The 26,080-nt window shown below is 42.7% G+C and overlaps 3 protein-coding genes across 7 annotated transcripts; 2 read left to right on the top strand and 1 right to left on the bottom strand.

Moving 5' to 3' along the window:
- The first annotated feature begins 200 nt into the window (after positions 1–200).
- On the top strand, positions 201–25,077 carry RNASE4 (ribonuclease A family member 4). Of its 2 annotated transcripts, none has more exons than XM_053594306.1 (2): positions 201–339; positions 23,309–25,077. In XM_053594306.1, the coding sequence occupies exon 2, from the start codon at positions 23,326–23,328 to the stop codon at positions 23,767–23,769; it is 444 nt and encodes a 147-aa protein (XP_053450281.1). In that variant the 5' UTR covers positions 201–339; positions 23,309–23,325; the 3' UTR covers positions 23,770–25,077. The 2 variants fall into 2 exon arrangements, with proteins under 2 accessions (XP_053450281.1, XP_053450280.1); XM_053594305.1 differs by lacking the exon at positions 201–339 and adding an exon at positions 5,110–5,251.
- On the top strand, positions 215–16,253 carry ANG (angiogenin). 4 transcript variants are annotated; one of them, XM_053594309.1, is made up of 3 exons: positions 215–339; positions 12,662–12,820; positions 15,629–16,252. In XM_053594309.1, the coding sequence occupies exon 3, from the start codon at positions 15,647–15,649 to the stop codon at positions 16,079–16,081; it is 435 nt and encodes a 144-aa protein (XP_053450284.1). In that variant the 5' UTR covers positions 215–339; positions 12,662–12,820; positions 15,629–15,646; the 3' UTR covers positions 16,082–16,252. The 4 variants fall into 4 exon arrangements, with proteins under 4 accessions (XP_053450284.1, XP_053450285.1, XP_053450282.1 ...); XM_053594308.1 differs by lacking the exon at positions 215–339 and adding an exon at positions 5,187–5,251; XM_053594310.1 differs by lacking the exon at positions 12,662–12,820 and having other exon boundaries at positions 217–339; positions 15,629–16,253.
- On the bottom strand, positions 1,834–2,336 carry LOC128587856 (60S ribosomal protein L29-like). The gene has a single exon (XM_053594301.1). The coding sequence runs from the start codon at positions 2,334–2,336 to the stop codon at positions 1,839–1,841; it is 498 nt and encodes a 165-aa protein (XP_053450276.1). The 3' UTR covers positions 1,834–1,838.
- Positions 25,078–26,080: the final 1,003 nt, after the last annotated feature.

The raw sequence follows: 26,080 nt of genomic DNA, 5'->3' as shown, positions 1-26,080 counted from the left end.
CTTGGGCGGAGGCTGCCGCGGCGCCTGTTCGGGAGGCGGATCCAGATTCTAGGAGCCTCCCGGAAGAAATGGGGCGCGGCCGCAGCTACCCAGAGGCTCGCCCTCGGACGCTCCTCTCCTCGCTGCCATCCCTGTCCCGTCCGCGCGCGCGCACCCACACCCACACATTCACACACACCGCGCATACGCACGCACGCGACCCCAAGCAGATCCAAAGCAAGATTCTAAAGGACATCTACCAACTCCCCATCATCGATCGTGCCAGGGAACAAGAAGCCGGTGAGAAACAAAACTTTCCACGGCTCCGCCTTGTTCCTGCCGCCTAGTTCCGAGGCCGAGGTGAGTCCCCATTCTTACTCTTCTTCCTGCTCTGTAGCTTCTTCCTCTGGAGCGTTTTACCCCGGTAGTCCGGTCCTGGCAGGTGCAGTGTGGGGCCCGCAGGGAGGCGCTTGCGGGACCAGACTGGGGGAGGAGTGGAGAGAGAGGTAAAAGTCCAGTCTCTGTACGAGTTAGTGTTCTGCTTTACTTTCCGCAGCTGGGCAGAGATGCCAGTGGGAATGCCCTACTGGCTCAGTGGGGACCACAGGATCAGAGAACCAAAGGACGGTCCGGGGAAGCCTGCACTTCCCCACAGCTAAGGAGACTTCGCTTGGTACCTAGGCTGATCACCACATTTGTAAAGCAGGCTTTGTCCCATTTTTGCAAGCATAACTAACCTTTGGGGACTGATGTTTTCTGTTTACTCTCCTCTGTCTCCCCACCCTTAATCAGCCAGCCAGTGTTGCGAAATTCTTCGAGACACTTGCCAACGCCCTCTTCTCTAAACCTTCCTGGGAGGTTGGGATCCTCAGTTTTTTCTCTGTTAAGGCGGCACATCAGATGATAACAGCACACGAGTAAGCCCATGCGTAGCTTTCATCTTTATTTAGGAAGACCAGTAAAAACAATTTCATCTGTACTCGGGGGGTTAGGGAAATCTCAGATGAACCAAGACTCTCCCTCTTTGACAGTAAGAACCTTATAATCAAGTCATAAATGTCATAACTAGAAATCCAAGCAACATAATTATCTGAACAGCACACAGCCAACCTCCCAGAGGCACCCTCAGGTACTCAAACAGCTACTAACAGAGCTACTAACTAGTTAGTGAAGAAAGATAAGTCTGTTACAAACACTTCTGAAGGGATGGCTTTGTTAAGGAATTATGTAACAAGGGAAAATAACTCTAATTTGCTGTCTCCAAGATTGACTACAGGGAACATTGAACTTAACGTCGTTCTAAAGCTATTTTTGAGAGTAATCACCTATCTTTTAAGATTTTTTATATCCTGTAAATATGTCTTCACAGCAATTAAAAGCACCTTAGCAGACAAAAGGACTTTTCTTATAGAGGATGTCAATAAAGTTTGCACACGAACTTTATGGTCACCCTGTATTGGCCAGATCACTTTTTCCAGAACTGGAAAATAAGTAAGGAAAACTTATTTTTTAAATTTAAAAAAAATTTTTTTAAATTAAAATTTCTCCAACAACAGAAACAAACAAACAAACAAGACACAAAAAACCCAGTTACCTGTATTGTCAACTGACAATAATCACTAATTTTTTCCCTTTTTTGTGGTCTCCATACAAGTGACAAGCTGCTTGTCCTTAGTGCTGCCACTTTCCCCTGCTTTTTTTCAGTGCTACATCATATCCATTCTTTTCTTTCTCTCTCTTTTTTTATTTTCTTTCTTTTCTTTTTCTTTTTTTTTTCCTGCCTCAGGTTTATTTGTACAAATAGCACAGGAGGACCCCAGACCCATATAGACAGCAGCCTAGAGGTCACACTTTTGTCCTCATGGCAGACAGATGCCTCTGCCTGGAGGCTTCATGGGGGCCTGGGCACCTTTGGGAGCCTGAGCTGGAACTGAAGCTGGAGCTGCAGATGAAGCAGCAAATTGGGCCTTCGTTTGATCCTTGGCCTTGACCTTTGGCCAGCAGAGCCTGAGACCCTTGGCAATGTGTGCAGGAGCACACTTCCCAAGCTTGGGGTGGGCGATGTAGGCAATTTGACTGAGTTTATAGCTGGCACTCTTTGGAATCTTGGTCTTAACCTCCTTGGGCTTTACAAGGGCCTTGATAGCTTCAGCATGTGTACTCACGGCCTTGGCATTCTTGGCCTGCATCTTCTTCAGGCCCTTATTGTTGTGCTTCTTGGCAAAGCACATCTTCCTCAGGAACTTGGGATCTACCCCCTTAAGACATTCATATCTTTGTAATCGGGGTTTTTTGATGCCATTTCTGTGCCACTTTTGAGACTGGTTGTGTGTGGTGTGGTTCTTGGACTGGGCCATGTTCGCACCGCGACTCTCTTTTTTTTCTTTTCTTTCTATCTTTTCTTCCTTTTCCTCTCTCCTCTTTTCTCTCTTCCCCTGTTTCTTTTTAAGAAAACAAAGTAAGTTTTTTACTTCTAACCTAATCTTTGCATAAGGAAATCTTTCTCAGCCTGCATACAAATGCATAGCCTAACAACTTCCCTTTAAGCGACTCTTGTACCAATGAAGGGGGAACAAAATATTTTTGGAATTTGTGGAAATATTCAGTGTGGGTTTCCTTTGAACAGCAACTTTCATTGGCACGTTTAAAATTAGCTTTGATTTTTGAGAAATTACTAGTATTGAATATAAAAGTCGTGTGATGCATTGGAAAGCTTCTATTTCTAGGAACCTGATGTGTGCTTTAGGCAATGCATGTCTCTTTCTCTGTTCCTGAGTTATCTCATCTGTAAAATGAGGGATCCACAGATGGTCTCAGAGGCCCCTTCCCTCTCTTATTCTATGTTCTCATGGAGTCGGGAGAAGTCAGCAACCTGTCTCATATAAAAGAAAGCACTCTAGTAGTGCAGAGAAAAACTATAGTTTGGCAGAAAGGATGGAGAAACACCCAGAAGCAGACGAAGAACCTGACTATGTTCAGAGGCTTCAGGCTACCCTCCTGTAGGACTTTCTAACTCTAAAATCAGAGGCTGTTCTGTTTGTACAAGTTGGTGCTTGAATTGGTGTTTCAGGCCATGAGACACTCTGTGTGTGTGTGTGTGTGTGTGTGTGTGTGTGTGTGTGTGTGTGTGTGTGTGTTAGGGTAAAGTACCTTTTTGCTGCTCTGAGGCAATTTATCAGAGAAGGATCATGTTGATTAAGTCATAATAGGCTGACTATTGTGTCCATCAGGGACTGCTGATGCAATAGGGGTGTTGCAATGAACCTGGCAGGTCTCCTCCCTAACAAATAAGTGGTTAATAACTTTTTAGAACTCAGTTCTTCAGTGTCTGTTTAAAAAGTGATATGTGATTAATTTAAAACAGGTACCACTTGCAAATGATGTATTTGCCCATGAAATGAAATTAAGCCTTTGGGTACTCTATCAGATGCCAGTAGAGTGCCCGCTCTGTGGGCCTCAATTTCATTACTTCTTTTCCTAAAACACTTTGAACAGTGGCATTTGACAGAAGAAACTTTGACATTTGACAGTACTGATCAAAGATGTGCCTGTCCCTTTCTTTCCAGAGACACCTGGTATCGAGTAAAAGCAATTTATGGCAGTTTGCCAACTTTTGTCCTTATAGCTCAGGATTTGGTTGGAGATACAGAGAGAAGGGAAGAGAAAGGAGGAAAAATGAAAGTCAGTCAGGGCTGTGCCACAACAAGGCTAAAAAGTAGATAACGTTTGTCCTTTTCCAGGTTCCCAATGTTGCCTACTCTTCTTCCTCAAGTTCAGTCCCTTCCAGTTACCAAAAGCTGTTCTGCAGACAGGCCTGAAGCATATGCCCAAGGATGTTGAATTCCTGACAGCTGTTTAAAGAATTTACTCTCCTAGGGATTTTTGCTTTGGAGGGGGAACCAATACCTCAAAAATAAAGACATAGCAGTAGCAACTCTTCCAGGGATTGGACAGGATTGAGGAGGGTCTGTTCGGATTCAGAGGAAGCATTGCTCGAACTGAGTCTGAAAGGATGAGTAGATTATCCCCCTGAACATGGAGGGTTTGAAGTCTGACTCCATCACTCATTTGCTGTTTGATCTTGAAGTTTCCTCAGAAGCATAACAGGCTTATATACTTCCTACCTCACACAGTCTGGAGACAGTTAAATGGGATCAAGTACATGAGAGCTTCATGGAATGAAAGGTAACACTGATTATGATATTATGATGATTTCAAGTGCATTTGTTTTAGTAGCAGGAAGCATGTTTTTAGTTGAGGCAGATTCAAATGCAGGCAGATTGAATACTTGGAGGTGGGTGGATGACATCAGAGGGTTGAGGATTTTAAAAAGATCATAGTAACCTAGATCCAACAACCCAGAAGGTGAGTGCTGGGGGAGAGGGTCTGTGAAATAGTTAATATCCCACTTCTGCCTAATATTCCAAACTGTAGAGTCCATAAAAATGATCCTGGTACCCTTTGGCCCACTGTTTCTGTGCAAGCTACAAATCTACTTTGGGAGTGGATGCAATATTAGCAGTGCATTAATGGCAAAGATAATCTCTTTGGCAACTGTGTTACAACGAAAAGAAGATTGAGTGTTCAGGGTTAGTGTCTTGAAGACAGGTAAAGATGAAAGGAAGAAAAAGTCCAGAAAACATGGCAAGGATATTACTGAGAGGTTGAGGTAGGGGCCCAGGGTACTAATAGCTGTCACATAACGTTCTCTCAAAGTGTTTTTTTCGGTCTTGTGAAATCTATGGAACAACTTGCTTAATATCCAAATTATGTGGATAAATAGAAAGTAGAGTGAAAAAAAAGACTGTAGCCTACTCCATCACTTCTTCCAAGGCAGTTCTCAGAGTTGATAAGATCCCAGATGATATCTTATGGATCCAAACTACTGTTGTGAACAATGAAACCTCAGTGCTCTCATTGGCAAGAGTAAGAACCACAGACCTCAGATAAAGATAGCTGTGGGACAAAGGCCATGTTTATCACACTGTTCCTCCCAGAACAAATTCCTAATCCATTCAGGTGGGTTAATATTTAACCCTATCATGGCCAAGGCAAAGGTAAATGGCTCTCCTCTTCGTTTGTTCAAGAGGAATGTCCTTGGTTTTCATGTCTTTGCCAGGTTTGGGTATCCTTAGATCTGTTCTCTCCACCCCTTCATATGAGCGCTATATAATCAGAACAGGAGGGGCCTCCAGGCTCACACAGCTGGGACCCATCTCCAGGAACAAACAGCTGGAACCCATCTTCAGTTGACAGAAACGGCCAGATTTTTGTAAGATTCTTTCTCCTGGGTGATCTACTGTTCTGTTTGTTTATATATGTATTATTTCTAGCCATCCATTCATTTCAACAAAACTATCCTCCCCCCCCCCCCGCCCCTTTAAAGCCTCTGGGCTCAAGCTTGCAACTTAAAAAGAAAACAGATCAGATTCTAAAGTTTAAAATGCAAACAGGTTTCTTTTGGGATAGCCTATACGTGGATAAAGGGAAATTATTAAGACTGGAGGCAAGAGGAGGTTTAGTAGAGATTTCTAAACTGTGATAAAATCCCTAAAGATTTGGTTGAGGAAGCCATTTGCTGAAAGGCATCTGGAGGTCTCCCTGCCCCCATTACTGGCAATTTATATGGCTTAACAAAAGAAAATTTTGTTAAGTATGTTTAATGGAAGTATACTTAACATAAAAACAGAAAGTATGTTTCTTAGCACTGTTTCCTTCTCAACTTCAATCTCTTTTTTTGCAAGTTTTGGATGCTCTTTAAAAACAAAGTAGAACACATCCCCAAATCAAAAAGAAGGCACTCTGGTAGGTTGAAGGGAGAAAAGAAATAGAGGAAGGAATATGAACTGAATGTTCTGCTTTCACTTTGAGAGATTTTGCCCTAGAATGTGTAGAAGCGTGAAGCCATACTTAAGAAAACGATAACCGTACTCATCATAAACTGTCACGTTAACCCCCTGTGGATAAAACTTGATGGATTTGTTAAATACAGAACATTGCCTGTGAGGAGAGGAAGAGAATATTAATTCTTGTGAAGACCAACAGATTAATTTGAGACAGAAGATAAAGTTAATCGAAAGAACAGTTGGGACAAATTTCACTAAAAAAATCTGTCTGACAGTTATGTGTTTGGCTATAGAAGCACATGTCTATATGACTTTTACCACTGGATACGAGGCTTTGTGTCCTTGGCGGATTCTCTTATGCTACAATCTGTCTCTTACTGGTTTTCTCCTGATTCCTTGTTACCTTGCTTTTGGGAAGTTTAGAATTGAATATGTAAGAGAGAAAATTGTGAGTGGGGGAGCAGATGTTAGACATCGATGGTTATGGTGTGTGCTTGCTGGAATTTGGTTTCTGGATGTCTTAGGGAGTCAAGATTACAGTTAACCTGAGAAAATCTTATCTGAGTTGTTACAAAAGGAATGTGCAAATTCTGCAAATCAGATACAAAAGTACCTTTCTACCTCTCCGGATAACTTCCATAATTCCAAGGTCACTGGCCTTTTGCTAGTAAAACTAACAAACTATATTACATTTAATAAAAAAACATGTAATTTCAGACTTTTAGAACCAGCAACCCAGCTCGGCACCTGTATATGGCATCGGCCACATACACCGAGGCTGGCAGGTTTGAACTCAGCCTGGGCCAGCTAAACAACAATGACAACTGCAACAACAACAACAAAAATAGCTGGGTGTTGTGGTGGGCATCTGTAGTCCTAGCTACTTGGGAGGCTGAGACAAGAGAATCGCTTAAGCCCAGGAGTTTGAAGTTGTTGTGAGCTGTGACTCTATGGCACTCTCCCGAGGGTGACAAAGTGAGACTCTGTCTCCAAAAAACAAAAAAAGAACTAGAAACCCTTCATTCTATAGATGAACAAACTTAGGCCTAGAGAAGAAAAATGAAATCAATCATTTAAAAAATATTGAGGGTTTATTATGAAACAAGCACTGTGGTTTGAAGTGAATAATATGGGCCCTACATCAATGGGAAACACTGCCAAGTAGTCCTTTATTTGTCCAAAATCACATGGGTAATGGCATGCTTGAAAATAGCTTCTATGAAACCTGACAACAGGTAAGTATTTTGTGATATCCTCATGAGCAGGTCCTGAGTTTGTGGCTTTTGCTTTGACACTTGTATCTAGTGAGATGGCCTTGGTCTTAATATCTAAATCGGAGAGTTTGGAAAGAGACTCTAAGCAGTCCTACCCGCTCATACTCCCTTCTGTGAACAGCAAAATGCCCACAACCTGTAGCATCAGCACCTCCTACAAGGACCAGCTGGCTGTCTCCTGGACTGCCAAGACCCTGGCAAGATTCCTATCCACCACTGCCACCTAACGACTCTTTTGGGTACTAGCAGCTCCGGTTCTACTTAACTGATTTTTGAAATCTGGGATGCCGGCACTGCAACAACAACAACAAAAATAGCTAGGTGTTGTGGCGGGCACCTGTAGTCCTAGCTACAGAATGGTGTTGACTGTGTACCGAGAACCTGCGATTCTGCAGTTGCCTTTGACATTACAAGTCAATATTTGTTCATTACGAAGCAAGAGACATAATTGATTACCAATCAATAAAATGTTAACAAGACTAAAGAGAGGAAACACATTCAGGAGACTGATAAGCACGATGTAAATGTGAAGAGCTTGGCAAGTGGCTAGCATGGCAACCCAGCAGCTACGTTGGCGCAGCTGCCAGGTGTAAATACTTCTTCCTTTGGAAGTGGTTCTTCCTTGTGCAATCATTTACCACTTTCTTGATAAACTCTCCCAAACAGATTTTCACCATGGAATACCAAATCATATGCTAAAGAATTCTTTTGTCTTTTTACAATACTGAAATAAATAGCAGTTGAAAAAGTTTTCGTTAAGGACATAGATTATGATTGGTAATTGAATCAATGCCAAATGCTGTTTAGAAAGAGAAATCACTTTGTTTACTCAGTCACATGCCTTCTCATTTAACCCGTAGAACCTTGGATTCCCTGGTCTTTCTAGATTCATGATCATATTCTGTTTAGCCACACTACAGCCCTAGAACTAGGACCTTCTCATGGGCTGCAAAAATATTGGATATGAAAATATTCATTGATGGCTTGGCCCCATAGCACAGTGGTTATGGCGCCAGCCACATGCACCAAGGCTGGCAGGCCAGGCCAGCTAAACAATAATGACAACTGCAACAAGAAAATAGCCGGGCACTGTGGTGGGCGCCTGTAGTCCCAGCTATTTTGGAGGCTAAAGCAAGAGAATCGCTGAAGCCCAAGAATTTAAAATTGCTGTGAGCTGTGAAGCTATGGCACTCTACCCAGGGTGACATAGTGAGACTCTGTCTCAAAAAAAAAAAAAAAAAAATTACATTACATTTAAGAGTAGTTTGTGGGTCATATTTTTTTTACTAATCTAAGAATTTCTCTGTATATGTGATGATTACCAAGAAAAATTATATATTTTTCTTTCTTTTGTATTCTTTTTTCTTATAGACAATAATAAATGAGTCATTTATAGACAATTTAAAAATGAAAATTCTAAAAATAAGTTAAAATTTTACAGGGAAAAGACATTTTTATTTTAAAATACAGGGGCATTCACATTTATTTGATAATTATGTGAATTTAGGGGCTAGATCAATGATTGGGGTTTTTTTATAGACAGTACTGGTTTTTAAAAGACTTTGAATGGTTTTTAATATTTTCTCCAAAGAATTAAAGGTACAGTCAGAAACTACCTGCTACAAACATCAAACACGTTTCAATTCTCAGATCTTCAAATTTTATTAAAAAATCTTGAAAGTTCATAAGAAATTTGTTTTATATTTTATTTAGTTCCATTTTCAAGTATCTGTCATTGAGCTAAAATCATGTCCTAGGAAAAAGCAACATATTCATGTAAAGATGTATTTGAATGTCTGAGCTGTACCACCCCTGAGATGTGTGAGAGATGATAGCAGATGGCAGAAATCCTCTTCTTTTTTTTTTTTTTTTTTAAGAGACAGATTCTTGCTCTGTCACCCAGACTAAAGTGCAGTGGCAGGATCAGCTTATTGTAGCTTTGAACTCCTGGGCTCAAGGAATCTCCTGCCTCAGCTGCCTGAGTAGCTGGGACTATAGGTGTGTATCACATACTTAAGTAATTTTTTTATTTTTTGTAGAGATGGGAGTTGCTCTATGTTGCCCAGACTGGCCTCAAACTCCTGGCTTCAAGTTGTCCTTAGCCTCCCAAAGTACTGGGATTACAACTATGAGCCACTTAATATCTTTTGAGGAAGATGTTAAGAGATCATTACAGCAAATCTTAAGGCCTTTGATTTGATGAAAAAGTGTAAGGAGTGTTTTACCATATGGTTAATACCATTTGCCTGTTGCATAACAGTTTATGTATATATGCAGGAGAATCCAGAAAACAGTCTGTAGAGTAATCCAAATTGCTTCCGGTATAAAAAGTTAAAAAAAAAAAAAAGTGAATTCCTTTTTCTTCTCTGTAGGAGTTGACCCCAGATCCACTTTCAAGCATTGCATGGATTCTTCCACGTTGCTCCCTATTCTTTCTAAATAAAACATATCAAGTCCACCTTGGCAATGAACCAGAATTGGTTTTGCCTCCTTTCAATCTAGAGTGTGTTACACCCAAAGCGAGTAGAATAGAGAACACCAGCACACTGAGTCCAAATTAAGCAACGTTCCTTTATTGATCAGCCGGGCCAAGAGCAGGCTCAGACCTCAAAGTCTCTCGAGCCCTAGAAGTAGGGGTGGAAACCTTTTATAAGGGGCTTTGGGTAGGGGAGGAGGAATCCTTAATGCAAGCTGAATTTGACAACAGCCAACACCTGGTAAGGGGAATCCTTACAAGGAAAAGCTGGGGTTTTGCAAAACTCTCTCAGCTGAGCTTCCTGTCTTAAAGGGAGAGTGTTGAAAGCCCTTAGCAAGATGGAGTTGGGGCATAACATTTCCCCCTGGTCTTATGTCCTAGTCAAATCCTTGACTCTTAGTTTGAGTCTTGCTTGCCTACCCCCACTTCATATGGGGGTTGTAGTTGTAGACATAACCAACAATCAAAAGCTAAATCTAGAGATGCATACCATTTAACATACTTAACAGAATAGAAAGCAAAGGTGTTACAGTGGGTTGTTCAATTGTGCAAGTGACCCACTGGTCTTAGGGGGCTCCTGGGTGGCACAATTAACTATATTGGGCCAGCATGTACAGGAAAGAAATCAAGATTCTAACAGTCTTGAGAGGGTTTTCTTCTGGGACTGCTGTCCAGTGGGCTCTGCTGTCTTCTTTGGTCTTTTTCACCTGGGTGTGGTGTATCCGTGCTGACAAACCATCGACTCTCACAGTTGTGGGGGTGCTCAGGATGGCTGTGAAGGGACCCTTCCACTTTAGGATGAGGCCTTCTTTCTGGAATGACTTAACATACACTTGATCTTCAGGCTGAAAGTCACTTTCAGAGTCCTTTTCGGTCCCTCTAGGGTCCCAGTAAATATTTCAAATCTGGGGGTGAATGTCCCTCTGGATCTGGGAGAGTGACTGGAGATACTTTAAAAGAGGTTAGTTATGTCTGCGGAGGGTACACGGGGGAGTAGAAGGGGAGGTCTCCTATACATGATTTCATAAGGACTAAAACTTGCTCTATATGGAGTACACCTTGCTCTGAGAGTTACTAAGGGCAGGAGCTTTGTCTACTTTCCACCAGTCTCATTAATGAGTTTGATTAAAGTCTCTTTTAGGATCTGGTTCATTCTTTTTACTTATCCCAAGCTTTGAGTCTGGTAGGCACAATGGAGGTTCCACTGTATACCTAGCGCTTTACTAATTGTTTGGGTCAAAGTAGAAATGAAAGCTGGCCCATTATCTGAGCTAATTAAAAGAGGTAGCCCATATCTAGAAATAATCTCATTTGATTACTACAACTGGGTGAACTTCAGTCGTGGCTTGTCAAGCACTAAGCTCTGGCATTGGGAGAGTCAAGCATTTGACATCCAGTGACCTGTAGCCCCTAGAAGGAGGGTCTCTACTGCGTGAGGGGCTGTCAAAAATCAAGTCCTGTTCCAGAGTCAATCTGTCCACCTCCCACACCAGCAGGGCTGGGGCTGTGATTGGTTCATAAGCAGCCTAGCCATCCAGCAGCTACTGGGTCAAGGCACTTAGATAAGCCACTGGCCATTTCCATGGTCTGAGAGTCTGCATTAACACTCCTTTGGCAATGCCTCTGGTTTCATGAACAAACAGGTGGAGTGGCTTAGTGATGTCTGGTAAAGCCAAGGCTGGGGCTGTTACAAGGACCTGCTTTTGAGCTTTAAATGCCTGATCCTCTTGGTCTGTCCACAGGAGGGGCCCATCACCAGCAATGGCAGCATACAAGGGCTTTGTGATTTCAGCAAACCCCCAGACCCATAAAGGGCAGTAACTCACCGCCCCAGGAATTCCGGACTTGCTGTTTGTTGTAGGATGATGAGCCAGTCCAGGGGGAGTGGATTCTGCTCATACTCAAGAAAATTCTGCTTGTAGCTGGGCTGATAGTGCAGGAGCTATGGTTTCTGCTTTGGCCAAATTTCCATCAGTATTTAGGAGAAGGTACTCTTCTGATAAAGGAGTGGATAAGACAAATGTAACTGGTTGACAGGGGACTCAGGCTTTGGAGTGGGGCCTGGGTCTAATACTATTCCTTTTCCCTTTGGGGAGAATGAAATAGTGGCCCAGAGTTTCTGGAGCAGGTCTCTGCCCATGAGGGGTTTAGGGCAATCTGGGACTACCAAGAACATATGGGTTACCTGCGTTCAATGTGGAGTTGACTGGACACATCTGGGTGGTCCCGGTGGCTCCTTGGATGGGGATCTTCCCATCAGGTAAAGCTCCCATCGGCTCCTGTAAAACAGGCCACTCCACCTCCCGTGTCCACCAGGAATTTAATTTAGTGCCCCCCACTTTGGCTTGCACCGTGGGCTCTGAGGGGCTGAAAGGGAGAGAGCCTTGGCTCCTTGAAGCAAGCTGTCGTTGCTTCTTTCTGTAGGCAGTGTCAAGATCTTCCATATGAGCTTACTGTCGGCACCAAGCTTTGGGCATTCACTTCTCCAAAGGCCTCTGTTTTCAGTAGGCACACTGGTATCTTTCTAGCTTCTATCGGCTTGGGCAAAGGAATTGCTGGTTTTCTCCTGTCTCTGACTCAAACTCAATTCCTTATACTGCTTGCAATGCAGCCACAATAATTTTGGCTTGTCTGTGTGTGGTTTTCTCTGCCTCAACAGTTTTATACTTTGGCTTTTCAACATCTCTGTTGTCATAAACTTTGGGGGCAATTTCTAGCAGCTGGGAAATATTCATCCTAGCAAGTCCTTCCAGCTTCTGTAATTTCTTCTTGATATCTGGGGCTGACTGAGAGACAAAGGCTAAGTTCACTGCCCTGGCATTTTCTGGAGCCAAGAGATCAACTGAGGTGTGAATTTGGAAGGACTCTCTGAGTCACTCCAAATATACCCCAGTTGACTCCTCTGGGCCCTGGACTACCTCAGTTGTTTTTGATAAATTTATAGGTTTTAGGGCTGCTGCCCATAGGCCAACTAAAAGAGACAGATAAAAAGCTTCTAGAGCCTGGGATCCTGCTAAGGTATTGGAGTCCCAATCTGGCTGTTCCACTGGAAAAACTGTTAAACTCCCTTTGCCCTTCCTCCCCAGTATCCCCAGAACTGGCCAAGAAGCTTTTCTTGCTTCGGTTTGAACACTGTTGAAAAATGGACAGACAAGAAAGGAGCAAACGCCTCTTCCTGCTCCCTCCTTGAGAGCTGCCTCCTGAAGGGGGAGGATCCAGGGCCTCTCCTTTGTGTGAGACCAGAGGTGAGATGCCAGCAGTGAGAGCTGGGGAGCAGAAGGCTCCAGAAGGAGTGCTGAGGGAGTTTCTCCTCTTGAGGAGACTGTGGGAGAAGATAGCCCTCATACGTTGTAGGGAGGCAGCAAATCCTCTTCCCCTGATAGGGCAAGGAAGGACTAGTGGGGTCAGAGACAGATGAGAAGGACTGCAGAATGAGATTCCACAGCATACGCTCATAACCAGGGAGGGGGATTATGGACCCAAATTAACCGCTGGTCTTTATAGGGGAATTGCCTGCATGACCTGGTTTTCCCATGTCCACCTGGTGTACTGCGGTCACCAAGGCTGGGTCTAGGGAGCCTGTTGATGGCCACCCTGCATTAAAGCTTGGCCACTCAATTTCACAGCGGACTTGGAGTCAGTTCTTGGAGAACTGAATTCTGTAGTCATCTGAGAAGCTGGCTGTAAAATTCTTCAGTATACACGGTAGAGGTGTTAAAGACTTACTTTGTCGAGTTCCCATGATTTGATGAATAAACAAAAATAGATATATCACCAACTCCCAAGAAACAACGGTTACTATAAACATATATATAAATCTAAAGTGTGCATCTGAGGCTCCCCTAAGGCTCCTGCCTTAACAAGCAGGCCGGGTCTTACAGGTTTACAGACTACCCCTTTTCACTTGTGCCTCTTCCCAAGGCCAATGTCAGGCCAGGCTCCCCTGAGGCTCCTGCCTTAGGCCAGGTTTCCTAAAGCTCCTGTCCAGTGGCCTTCCCTTGGAGGTCCCTCAAACAAACACCACACACAATTCCAAACCAAAGAAACAAACTCAAATGTGCACCTGAGGCCAAGGATCCCCATAAGCATTCTACTGTGTCTAGGGACAGGTCGCACTGCCAACACACGTATCTCTGAGAGTCCTGACAGACCAGGCTCCCCTGAGGCTCTTGCCTTAACAGACAGGCCGGGTTCCATGAGGATCCTGTCTTACAGGTTTATGGGCCTGTCCTCAGGGCCAACCCCTGAGGCTCCCTTTTCACCTGTGCCTCTGTATCCAAACTTCCCCAAGGCGAAAAGACCAAAGCACCCAAGTCCAGATGGCACTAGTGTCCTAGTGTCTGACACCCCAGGGCCAACTCGAGGCTCCAGTGGTTCTCCCCTTGGAGGTCCCTAAGGGCCCAAAAAACAATTTCAAACAGACATCACAGACTCAAACATCACGGACTCAAACTTCACAGACTCAAACAAACATCACAGACTCAAACATCACAGACTCAGACATCACAGATGCAAACATCACAGATGCAAACATCACAGACTCAAACATCACAGACTCAAACAAACATCACAGAGAATTACCTCTCAAGAGTAAGTTGGAGGACCTGAACTTGGGTAAGGAGTTGAAAGGAGTCCCTCTTAACTCTCAGGGGGAGCTCAGGAAATCATGGGTTTCCTGAACCCATGGAAACCAGGGTTTCCCCATGGGGCACCTCTCCTATAATTCCTGTCCTGTCTAGGGGGCTACACAGGGAGGCTGACCCTCTAGCTGGTGAATCTCTCTGAGGCCTCCAAATGTTAGGTACCCAAAGCGAGTGGAATAGAGGAATGCCAGCACACGGAGTCCGAATTAAGCGAGGTTCCTTTATTGATCAGCCAGACCAAAAGCAGGCTCATGCCTCAGTCTCTCAAGCCATAGAAGCAAGGATGGAAACCTTTTATAAGGGGCTTTTGGTAGGGGAGGTGGCATCCTTAATGTGAGCTGAATTTGACAAGAGCCAACACCTGGTAAGGGGAGTCCTTAAAAGCGGAAGCTGGGGCTTTGCAGTTATTACTAAACTCTTTCAGCTGAGCTTCCTGTCTTAAAGGGAGAGTGTTGAAAGCCCTTAGCAAGATGGATTTGGGGCATAACAAGTGAAGCTACTCTCAACTGCTCTCCTCACAGTGAGCTAATTTGACTACGCAGAATTCTGTCTTAAACAGTCCCTCTGACTGACCCTTCCCTGGGTTTAGGGTTCCCAGAAAGTTTCTCTTCCTAGATTTTACCTCCAATATTACTATCCCAGTAAGTTGGAGTTCCCATCCCTTCCCCATTGATGCCACATCTCCTTTTAGGGAGGCATTTGGTACGCCTTAATGGTCTTTTTGTTTCAGGGCCTAGCACCTAGTCTCTGGTACCAGCAGGGGTTTATGTAATGCTTGTTATTAAATTGCCGAATAAATGAATTGAAGAATGCAAATGGATTTCATAATGCTATGACCAACAGAAAGATAAATACTCAGTGATCCATAGGAAAGAATGGTTGGGGCTGGAAGTTGTGATCAGGAAACTAATAAATAGACTTTCCAAAGGGGCAGATTGAGGTCAGGCATGATGGTTCACACCTGTAATCCCTGCACTTTGGGTGGTTGAGGATCACTTGAGCCCAGGAGTTTGAGACTGGCCTAGGCAATATACATGCAGTGAGACTTTATTTCTACAAAAATTTTTTTGTTTAGCCAGGTGTGGTGTTGTGCACCTATAGTCCCAGCTGCTCTAGAGGCTGAAGCAGGAGCATTGCTTGAGCCCAGGGGTTTGAGGTTGCAGTGAACTGATTGTGTCACTGCACTCTAGTCTGGGCTACAGAATAAGATCCTGTCTCCAAAAAAAGAAAGAAAGGAGGGGATTGATAAGAAGTGTGAGGTTAATAAGGAAGGGAAATGAAAAGTGGTAATTTGATCACTGAAGAGGCCAGATTCATGCTGCCCTGTCAGAGAGAAAAGTCCCTTCCCTTCCAGCCTAACTTGGCAATGCTATTCTATGCTCCTACCACACCTCCTTTTGCCCTTGGCAGGAGCCTCTGTTAGAAGAGATGGCGACGGGCCTGGGCCCCTTGTTGTTGGTCTTCATGCTGGGTCTGGGTCTGACCCCACTGACCCTGGCTCTAGAAGATTCCAAGTACAAACAGTTCCTAGCCCAGCACTATGATGCCACACCAAAGGGCCGGGATGGCAGATACTGTGACAAAATTATGGAGAGACGAGGTCTGACCTGCAAAGACATCAACACCTTTATTCATGGCAGCAAGGGCAAAATCAAGGCCATCTGTGGAAATAAGAATGGAAACCCTCACATAGAAAACTTAAGAATGAGCAGGTATCCTTTCCAGATCACCACTTGCAGACACGTAGGGGGATCCTCCCAGCCACCATGTCGATACCGAGCCACAACAGGAGTCAGATTCATCGTTGTTGCCTGTGAAAACGGCTTACCTGTCCACTTTGATGAGTCCTTCCTCCGCCCGTAACCAGCAGACCCTTGGCCAAGAGCTGGCTCCTCTCTTCTTTCCTTGGGTTTCTCCTCCAGACCCCAGGACAGCGGTGGCAGCATCCACTGCTAGGGGCCAAGAGAATAAGCTACCTGGATCTTTTGTTTTCTGTTTTACAGCATGTTTAATAAATAAAAATATCTCTGAAATCAGTAAGAATCAGTCTTCTCACTGATTTTATTTTCCCAGCATACTCTGTAATTTTTTTTTTTTTTTATCGTTGGGGATTCATTGAGGGTACAAGAAACCAGGTTACACTGATTGCATTTGTTAGGTAAAGTCCCTCTTAGAATCGTGTCTTGCCCCCAAAAGGTGTGGCACACATCAAGGCTCCACCCCCTCCCTCCTTCCCTCTCTCTGCTCTTCCTTTCCCCACCCCTCCCTCCTTCTTTCTCTCTCTGCTCTCCCTTTCCCCCACCATGTCCTTAATTGTCATTAATTTTCCTCATATCAAAATTGAGTACCTAGAATTCATGCTTCTCCAATCTTGTGATGTGATGCTTTACTAAGAATAATGTGTTCCACTAAATACAGGTTAATACAAAGGCTGTAAAGTCTCCATTTTTTTTTAATGGCTGAATATTATTCCATGGTGTGCATATACCACAGCTTGTTAATCCATTCCAGGGTTGATGGGCATTTAGGCTGTTTCCACATTTTGGCAATTGTAAATTGAGCTGCAATAAACAGTCTAGTGCAAGTGTCCTTATGATAAAAGTATTTTTTTCCTTTTGGGTAGATGCCCAGTAATGGGATTGCAGGATCAAAGGGGAGGTCTAGCTTGAGTGCTTTGAGGTTTCTCCATACTTCCTTCCAAAAAGGTTGTATTATTTTGCAGTCCCACCAGCAGTGTAAAAGTGTTCCCTTCTCTCCACAACCACGCCAGCATCTGCAGTTTTGAGATTTTGTGATGTGGGCCATTCTCACTGGGGTTAGATGGTATCTCAAGGTGGTTTTGATTTGCATTTCTCTAATAAATAGGGATGATGAGCATTTTTTCATATGTTTGTTAGCCATTCGTCTGTCTTCTTTAGAGAAGGTTCTATTCATGTCTCTTGCCCATTGGTATATGGGATTGTTGGCTTTCTTCATGTAGAGTAATTTGAGTTGTCTATAGATCCTAGTTATCAAGGTTTTGTCTGATTCAAAATATGCAAATATTCTTTCCCATTGTTTAGGTTGTCTGTTTGCTTTGGTTGTTTTCTCCTTAGCTGTACAGAAGCTTTTCAGTTTTTTTTTTTTTTTAATTTTTTTATTAAATCATAACTGTATTACAATGATATGATTATGGGGCATCATACACTCACTTCATAAACCATTTGACACATTTTTATCACAGTGGTTAACATAGCCTTTCCGGCGTTATCTCAGTTACTGTGCCAAAAGCTTTTCAGTTTAATGAAGTCCCATTTGTTTATTTTTGTTGTTGTTGCACTTGCCACGGCAGTCTTCTTCATGAAGTCTTTCCCCAGGCCAATATCTTCCAGTGTTTTTCCTATGCTTTCTTTGAGGATTTTTATCATTTCATGCCTTAAATTTAAGTCCTTTATCCATCTTGAACCAATTTTTGTGAGTGGAGAAACCGGTTCTTAATATATTGATCTTTTCCCATTATCTCTACTTAGCTGCTCTCTGAGAGGATTGAGTGGAATGGAAATGCCTTTTTCCTTATCAGTCAATTTCTTCTCAGTCATTAAGGAGGTTGAGTGGAACTTTCTGTGAAGATAAGGATGATACATTGATCTACAGAGACACCTGGAAAAATTCCAGGGCTTGTAGTCACTAAGCAGAATTTTCAAGAAAAGAAAATTGTTTTTTCCCTCAAATAATAAGCTAATTTTACTTTTATAAATATGAGACTTTGGGGCAAAGAGAACTGAGTACCAATGTATCAACAGATTAATTATATTCTCTCTCTCACACACATACACGCATGTAATCCACCATGAATACCAAAATTCAAAATTTATTCAGGGTAACCAGCCTTTGTCTTAAGTAGGAGGTAATTTTTCTGTAGATTTTAATGGAATGTTCCCAGGATATTTTCTTGTTGCAGTTACTTTATATAAAATTCAAAAAAATTAGTACATTATTTTCTCTATAATCTTTTTACCTTACCAAATAATGTCCGGCAATCATGATACCTTAGGGAAGTTATAGAAATATTCCAACTTTCTCCCTTATTCTTCTTCAAGACTTGTTTCCAGGTAACTAACTTAGGTTAACAGATACTCTGTAAAATACACTAATCAACCTGCAGGTTCAGTGCTTAGCTTCCTGTTACCTAATTTCTATAAACAGTTGCCTGGATATTTTTTTAGAAAGTAATTGTTAATAAATGACAATCATAAATCCCTAGTTTTGCTGCCTTGTGAAGATGATCATTGTGATCATAGTATTCCCTATGGCGACCTCTCTTGCTGCCTGCATTGCCCTGAAATGGGTCAAAAGCTCTGGTTCCCTAATACCCAGATTATGGACCAGTATCCAGGTACCACTGGGGAGAGCCCAGCCAGCCTCACTGAAAGTGTTATGTTTAGGAAGGGGTTGGAGAAGTAGGCTGCTGGTGTGTACTCAGCATGGGAATCTCTGCACTTTGAGTTAATCTGTTTCAAATTGGAAAATACTGTCATTGCCTAATATGAAAAAAAGTTTTGCAGGCCTCTCTTATTAGCAAATTTGCCTTATTGGTTTGGTGCCCATAGCACAGTGGTTACAGCGCCAGCCACATGCAACAAAGCTGGTGGGTTCGAGCCCAGCCCTGGGCCACCTAAACAACAATGGCAACTGCAACAAAAAAATAGCTGGGCATTGTGGCAGACACCTATAGTCCCAGCTACTTGGGAGGCTAAGGCAAGAGAATAGCTTAAGCCCAAGAGTTTGAGGTTGCTGTGAGCTGTGATGCTACAGCACTCTATGAAGGGCAACATAGTGAGACTCTGTCTCAAAAAAAAAAGAAAGAAAGAAAGAAAAAGAAAAAAGAAAATTTGCCTTATTATAAAATTTCAAAAACCTCTCAGGAAGTGAGAAAGTCCCAGTTTGGGATAAAATATTTGGACCCTTTTCTCAAGCTCTCTAAATAGTATTCTCTGAGGTGAAACAAAGTCACTCAAGATCATTGCCCCACTCAAGGCCCTGATGGAGAAAGTCAAAGGTATGCACCATTATTATACTGATCATCCCATAGGTGTGAAAATTCGAATCTTCTCTAGACATCTGCTTAGAACATTATCATTGCATACCCTGCTCTGGTGTTAGGGGAAATGACTATTTCGTAAGAGACCACACAGCAAGGGAATGGTGGTGCTTCCTGACCTGCTGATGGTGCTGTCAGCTCCGTAGGCAGTCCTAGTTCTTTTTTCTGGGTCTCTTGTTCTATCTCAATCAAAATCTGCTTAGAATAATAAGATAAGTCACAGGCAGGTCATTTTATCTTAAATGAATCATTTGAGGAATTGAAGATCTGGTCAGTTGTAATTATTGACCTTGCAAGGAAAAGAGAAGGAAAAACTCCAAAACACCAAGGTTTTTGAGAAACGTGACATGCAAGGAAGAAAATTCCATGCAATTTGAGAAGGAAAAATTTCTCAAGGGATCCAATAGCTGAGATAGTTTATAGTTTAGAAACAGACTTCTAATTCCTAAGGAATATAATTAACTCTCCTAAATAAAGAGGGGTCAATAATATATACACCTCAGTATAGCCATTCACTATTTTCCCAGATTGAAGGCAGTAGAGGAATGCAAGAAAAATGGAAATGGTAAAAATAATACAGTAAGTGCCAGCATTTACTAAGCACTTACCATGTGCTAGGCCTTGTGATGAACATTTTGCATTGGTATTCTTATTTGTTCTTCATAACATCCATAGAAGTAATTATTATTATACTCATTTTACTTATAAAGAAATATGCTGAGCAAGGTTAAGTAATTTCCCCAGCATTACAGCCTAGGTCTTTGGGACAGTGTCAAAAAAAATTCTTATTGAGAGTCAGAATGGTGTGGTAGAGAAAGCATTTGGGGCAAATCCTGACCCAAAAGTATATGTTGGGATGATTTGGAGATCATGTTTGTCCTGTAGCTAGAGCTTTGAGGCACCAAATAGTGTTGACGTTGGACTGCTGTCCTCAAATATTTTTCTCTCTTGCTTACTCAGTTGGTTAGCATAGCTGAAGTTCTCTCATGAATAATTTGCCTTCTCTGCAGCCAGTTATCTTGCTAAGCCATATTCTTGGTCACAAAGAATCAGAATGAAAGAAAGGAGATAAAACCATGTAAAACTGAAGGTGCTGTTGGAAAATCAACCCCAAAGCACATTGTTCTGCTGAAGCTATAACCCAACTACTATGTGCACCTTCTGTAGTTGTATTCATTGGCCTTGGAGTGAAAACTGAGGAGATGACAGGCACCTCTCCCTGCCACACTGCCTCCTATGGCCCCTTTCTTTCCCTTTCTTCCTAACACCCTATCTCCTATTTACAGCTGCAGGCTCAGGAAAGTGACACAGAGCTTTATGTCTTTCTGTGCAAAGGCAAAAAGTGGCTGGCTGAGAATATAGGAGGTAGCATTTTTTAAAAAACGGTATCTGTGTTTGATACTGCTTTCATCATCACTAACTGAAGGATAGAGTTTAGGTAGAAGGGGGGGCAGGTCCTTCGTAAGCCGTTTCTGCCATTCACACAGTGTAATGTGCCATCCTGAAGCAGGATCTTTGAAAACAAAGGACAGTGATATCCATACACATAAAACCAGTGGTTCAGCGGAGCCAACCCTTTGACTGCACAGAGTCTGTCTGACTCTTAAAATGTTGTCCTTGCTTCCTTTTGAATCAGGGATGGCTTTTCTTGGCTCCAGTGAATCAGCCCTGCCTTGCTGCAAGAGTCAAGTGGATTCACAGTTCATGTAAATCTCAGGAGTGACAGCCAGATGGCAGCATCTGGCTGGTCAGTGTTGGCGAGTGATCCCACCTCTATCCCTGATTAGACTCTGTTGTTGAAGGTTAACAACTCTAAGCACAAATGTCTTTAAGATCCTCAGTATTTGGGGAGTGGATGAGAGAGGCAGTAGAGGATGATAGAAAGAGCACAGGGTTTAGAGTCAGATAGGCCTGGATTCCTGTCTTTAATCAATCAACAAACCAATGAAATGTTTTGAGACTACATGGCAGTACTTTATTGACCTGTTCTCTCTCTCTCTCTCTCTCTCTCTCTCTCTCTCTTTATATATATATACACATACACACTAATGCTATTAAAATTTGGGTTTATTTTCTGCTGCCATGATGCTGAAACTATGGAAGACAGCAAACCATCAACAACTATTGACAAGACAGAAAGAACGTCCGGAACAGATGTATGACAATGCATGGTTTCGCCAGGACCTATACCTTTGGGATGCACATAGAAATAGCAAGAAAAAAAAAAAAAGACAATGCAAGTTCTCTTTTGTGGAGATTGTATTATTTAGATTTATTTTTAAATGTTTCTTAGCTTTTCTTATAAGTCCACAAGCCTGGGAAACCGCTTTACTCCCTATGCCCATCTAATTTCATTCGTTCATTAGTGCATCCATTCCATTTATAAGTTCATTCGAACAATAGTTGAGTACTTGTTATCTGTTATCTTAAAATCACTGTGTCTTTTCTCCTGTCAGGTTCTAATCATCCTAACTGTGCTAACTCCCAAGGGGGCCGGGAGTTTTCACGATGACTCAGTAACCACTTAAATGTTTACAGATTTACAGTTACACATAATGAAAGGCTTTCACATAAATATATTTGTCACAGGCAAATATATCCAATACACAGAGGCAGTAATAAGAGAGGGGGGAATAAATCACAGGGAGTAGCTGGAGAGACCAGCATGCCAGCTGATAAACTTGCAGTCAGTTTTCCTTGAAAAGCCCACGAATGGGGGCAGGGTTGCTGCTCTTCTCCTAGCAAGGTGTCCAGCAGTGGCCACTGCTGATGAAAAAGAAGTCTGGGAGCCCAGCATGGTGGCTCACACTTGTACACCTGTAACCCTAGTACTCTAGGAGGCTGAGGAGGTGGGCAGATGGCCTGAGCTCAGGAGTTCGAGACCAGCCTGAGCTAGAGCAAGACCAAGTCTCTAACAATAGACGGGCAATAAACTGTGGCAGGCAACTGTAGTCCCAGGGTACTTGGGAGGTTGGGGCAAGAGGATCTCTTGAACCCAAGAGTCTGAGGTTGCTATGAGCGATGATGCCACGGCACTCTACTAAGGATGACAAAGTGAGACTCTATCTCAAAAAAAGAAAAAAGTCTGGGAGTTCTCACAGGCAGAGCTTTCTGCAGGTATCTTGGCCATGGTCAGTTCCTTTGCAGTTCTTAAGGTCCTCTGCAGGCATCACAGCCATTATCTCAGCTGCATTTTGGCTTCACTTTCTTGTCCCGTCTGGAGGGTGCCTGGCCACAGGAGGTGTCATCTTCTCACTTCAGTCTACCGTGACCTATCACTCTCAGGGGTCAGCAATTTCACCGTGGGCTGAGTTGCTTGTCTTAAGTGACTCCATTTTGAGACACCTGGGATCACAAACTGTTATATCAGTCTGGGTACTCTGCTTTGTTTGTTTCTTAATAGCATTAAGAGGATTTCCAAAAGGATCTGATTTTACACCATTAGAAGACTAGCCATATGATACCCAAAAAAGGGGAAAAAATAGTAAAAAATTTTTAAAAGAATAGCAGCCACATGAGAGGAAAGGCTAGGCCTAAATGTTACTCTATCCTCTTTTCTCCTGAATCACCTTCCTCGATTCTTAGATGTAAGATATTAAAATCAGTTTGTAAACTTTCTTTGACATGTCCTGAGTCTATCCAAACTGTCTAGAATTGGAGCCTCCAGGAAACTGTTTGGAGGTTCCACCAATGATACAACTAGGGAATTACCTCAAGAGACACACAACTACAACTTCATGTAGATTGAACACACACAGTCCCTGTTCTGCATCATTGCACGGGCTACAGCAACTGCTCTCCTGCTTTTGAAGAAGACCATGTTTGCCAACTGTTCACTCTTAGAGTGGTAAGTGTGGAAGAAATTGTGCACAGAGAAGAGTGGGGAGAGGATACACATAAGAGGAAAGAGCAACCGGGATCAAGGAATTATCTACTTGCTATCCTCACTCCCCCTCTCCTGTGCCTGGATTCTTACCTTGCTTTCTCCTGCCCCTTGCTTTCTTTCTCAGGCACCTCTGACATACTGATGGCTCTGCAGAGGACCCACTCATTGCTTCTGCTCTTGCTGTTGACCCTGCTGGGGCTGGGGCTAATACAGCCCTCCTATGGCCAGCATGGCATGTACCAGCGATTCCTGAGGCAACACGTGGACCCTCAGGTGACAAGTGGTGATGATCGTTACTGCAACGTGATGATGCAAAGACGGAGGATGACTACGCGTCAGTGCAAGTCCTTTAATACCTTCATCCATGAAGACATCGGGAACATTCTTAACATCTGCAACACCTCCAATATCCAGTGCAAGAATGGCCGGATGAACTGTCATGAGGGTGTAGTGAAGGTCACAGACTGCAGGGAGACAGGAGGTTCCAGGGTCCCCAACTGCAGATACCGAGCCAAGGCAAGCACTCGGCGTATTGTCATTGCCTGTGAGGGTGACCCAGAGGTACCTGTGCACATGGACAGATAGATGCCACCCTGCTGGGGTTATGGGAAGCTTTTGGCCCTTTAATTTACTTTTAAATATCAATGAGCGTGCATTTGCACGATCCCAGGCTCTGGCTCCTCTGCTCATTTCTTATTCTTTTTCTCAGTACATCCCATTCTATTAAATATCAGTACATTTCATTAAAGAGACATGGAGAGGTATGTCTAAAATGAGTCTGGGCTTGTAATAAGCTTCCTTTAATGATACTGGTCAGCTTAGCCCTCTCAGATCCTGTCATCTGGAATTTAGTCATTATGTGTATTGATAACAGCATTTCCAGCATTGCAGAGAGCTTTCATTTAAGCTATTTCATTTTTACACCACAGCGCCCTGATGATGCTATTATACATATATAGGAGCTTAAGGTTAAGGAATCTGCTGAAGACCATAAAGTTAGTGGTGACCTGAGAAAAACATCCAGTTAAACTAGCTACTCATGCGGGGATTTTTCTACTTAGTCACGAGGAATGTTTCTAGTGTGTGCCTTTTGTTATGCCCAATAGTCAGCTATTGGGGGAAGCATTAAAAATTTGGAAATATATACCAGCCAAATCAGAACTCTGTGTTATTTGCATTGCTGTTATGTTTGAATGTGATAAGATTAAGAAAGTAATTTTAGGAATTTTCTCTTCCTTTTCCCTTTGAATCACCCTAGTAAGTTAGAGTATTAAAAATGTACTAGGTCTTTAGACTCAATTACTCTTCCTGAATGATTTTTTTATGTTTCTCTTTATTAAAGGACTTAAACTACAGGTTTAAGTAGTAAAACTATGAGAAAACTATGGGGTTATTTCTTTTCCTCCTATCCACTTTTAATTTTTCCCCAGTCCATAAACATGCATGCACTTTCATAACCTCATAAACTCTGGTCAAAAACTAACGCCTATCAGATCCACAACCACAACACAGAAAATTTATCTCATTTACTCCAGAAGAAATGATTCTTCTCAAAGACAATTCTCATACTCCTCTCCTTTCCCTTTGAATATTTGGAAACAAATCAGGGCAAGGAGATAAATGAAGATGCTAGCTTTTAAAGAAGGGAAGTAGGCCAGCCACATGCACCAAGGGTGGCAGGTTTGAACCTGGCCCGGGCCAGCTAAACAATGACAACTGTAACAAACAAACAAATAAAAAATAGCTGGGCATTGTGGCAGGCACCTGGAGTCCCAGCTACTTGGGAGGCTGAGGCAAGAGAATCGCTTAAGCCCAAGAGTTGGAGGTTGCTGTGAGCTATGACACCATGGCACTGTACTGAGTGTGACATAGTGAGACTTTCTAAAAAAATAAGGAAGGGAAGTGTGTGTGTGTGTATGCATGTGTATGTGTGTGCATGCAGGCAGGTACACAAGAACTAAATTGAAATTATTTGAATCACGGTAGATACATGTGTTCGCTTTGGCAGCACAAGTACTGAATTACAGCAGACACAGACAGAAATCCTTTTTGATCTCTCATCTGACTAAAGTAGAGCCTCCTGAAAATACAGCCACCATTAATCCCCCTCCAAGGGAGAAGATCATTCCAATATTCCAAGAATATTGTGTAAGTAAACTTTATCCAAACCTTCCATTCGTCTTCCCCAAAGTCCATTTGTTTTCTTGTAGATGCTTCCTCCTCCCTCTCCCCTATTAAATTGGCAATAAATCCCTGTCTTGAGCTGTTCATGAAGCCTCTTCATCTGAATGTTTCTACAAATTATCAACAAAACTTTTCTTTTCTCCTGTTAACCTGTCTGTTGTTAATTCACAGGTTCCTGGCCACTGAACCTAAATTGGTAGAGGGAACATTTTCTTCCTCACAGCATGTCTCTACATGTATTAATATATTTAGAGTACAGAGGAAAGATAATTTTCTTGGCACCAGCCATGGGAGTTGGTGACTGTAGTATAATTTGAAATATATTTGGGCTTTGCATTGGTTCTGTTACATAACTCCTAAAATTTCTTGAGTGATAGAAGTATCTTTTTTTATTCAAAACAACTCTTTTTTATTACACTAGAGATTTTGCTAATGAGGTGACTTAGGGTGAGGCCTCCAAATGGCCTCCACATAAGGCTGATCAACAGAAAGAGAGCTAGAACTTTCAGCCCTACCATGACCTCCAGAAAGTGGGTAGCATTGGCATCTAAACTAGGGGCAGTCTTGTGGGCCTGATCTCTTATTTTGTGGGATCTAATGCTAACTCCAAGTAGATAGAGTCAGAATTTAATTAAATGGTAGGTCACTTAGCTGGTGTTTAGAGAGTGGGAGAATTGTTTGCTACGAACAAAACATACACACCTGGTGTCAG

This window comes from Nycticebus coucang, chromosome 6, assembly GCF_027406575.1.
Source record: "Nycticebus coucang isolate mNycCou1 chromosome 6, mNycCou1.pri, whole genome shotgun sequence".
Lineage (NCBI taxonomy): Eukaryota > Metazoa > Chordata > Mammalia > Primates > Lorisidae > Nycticebus > Nycticebus coucang.
This window is presented reverse-complemented; position numbering and strand designations above follow the sequence as displayed.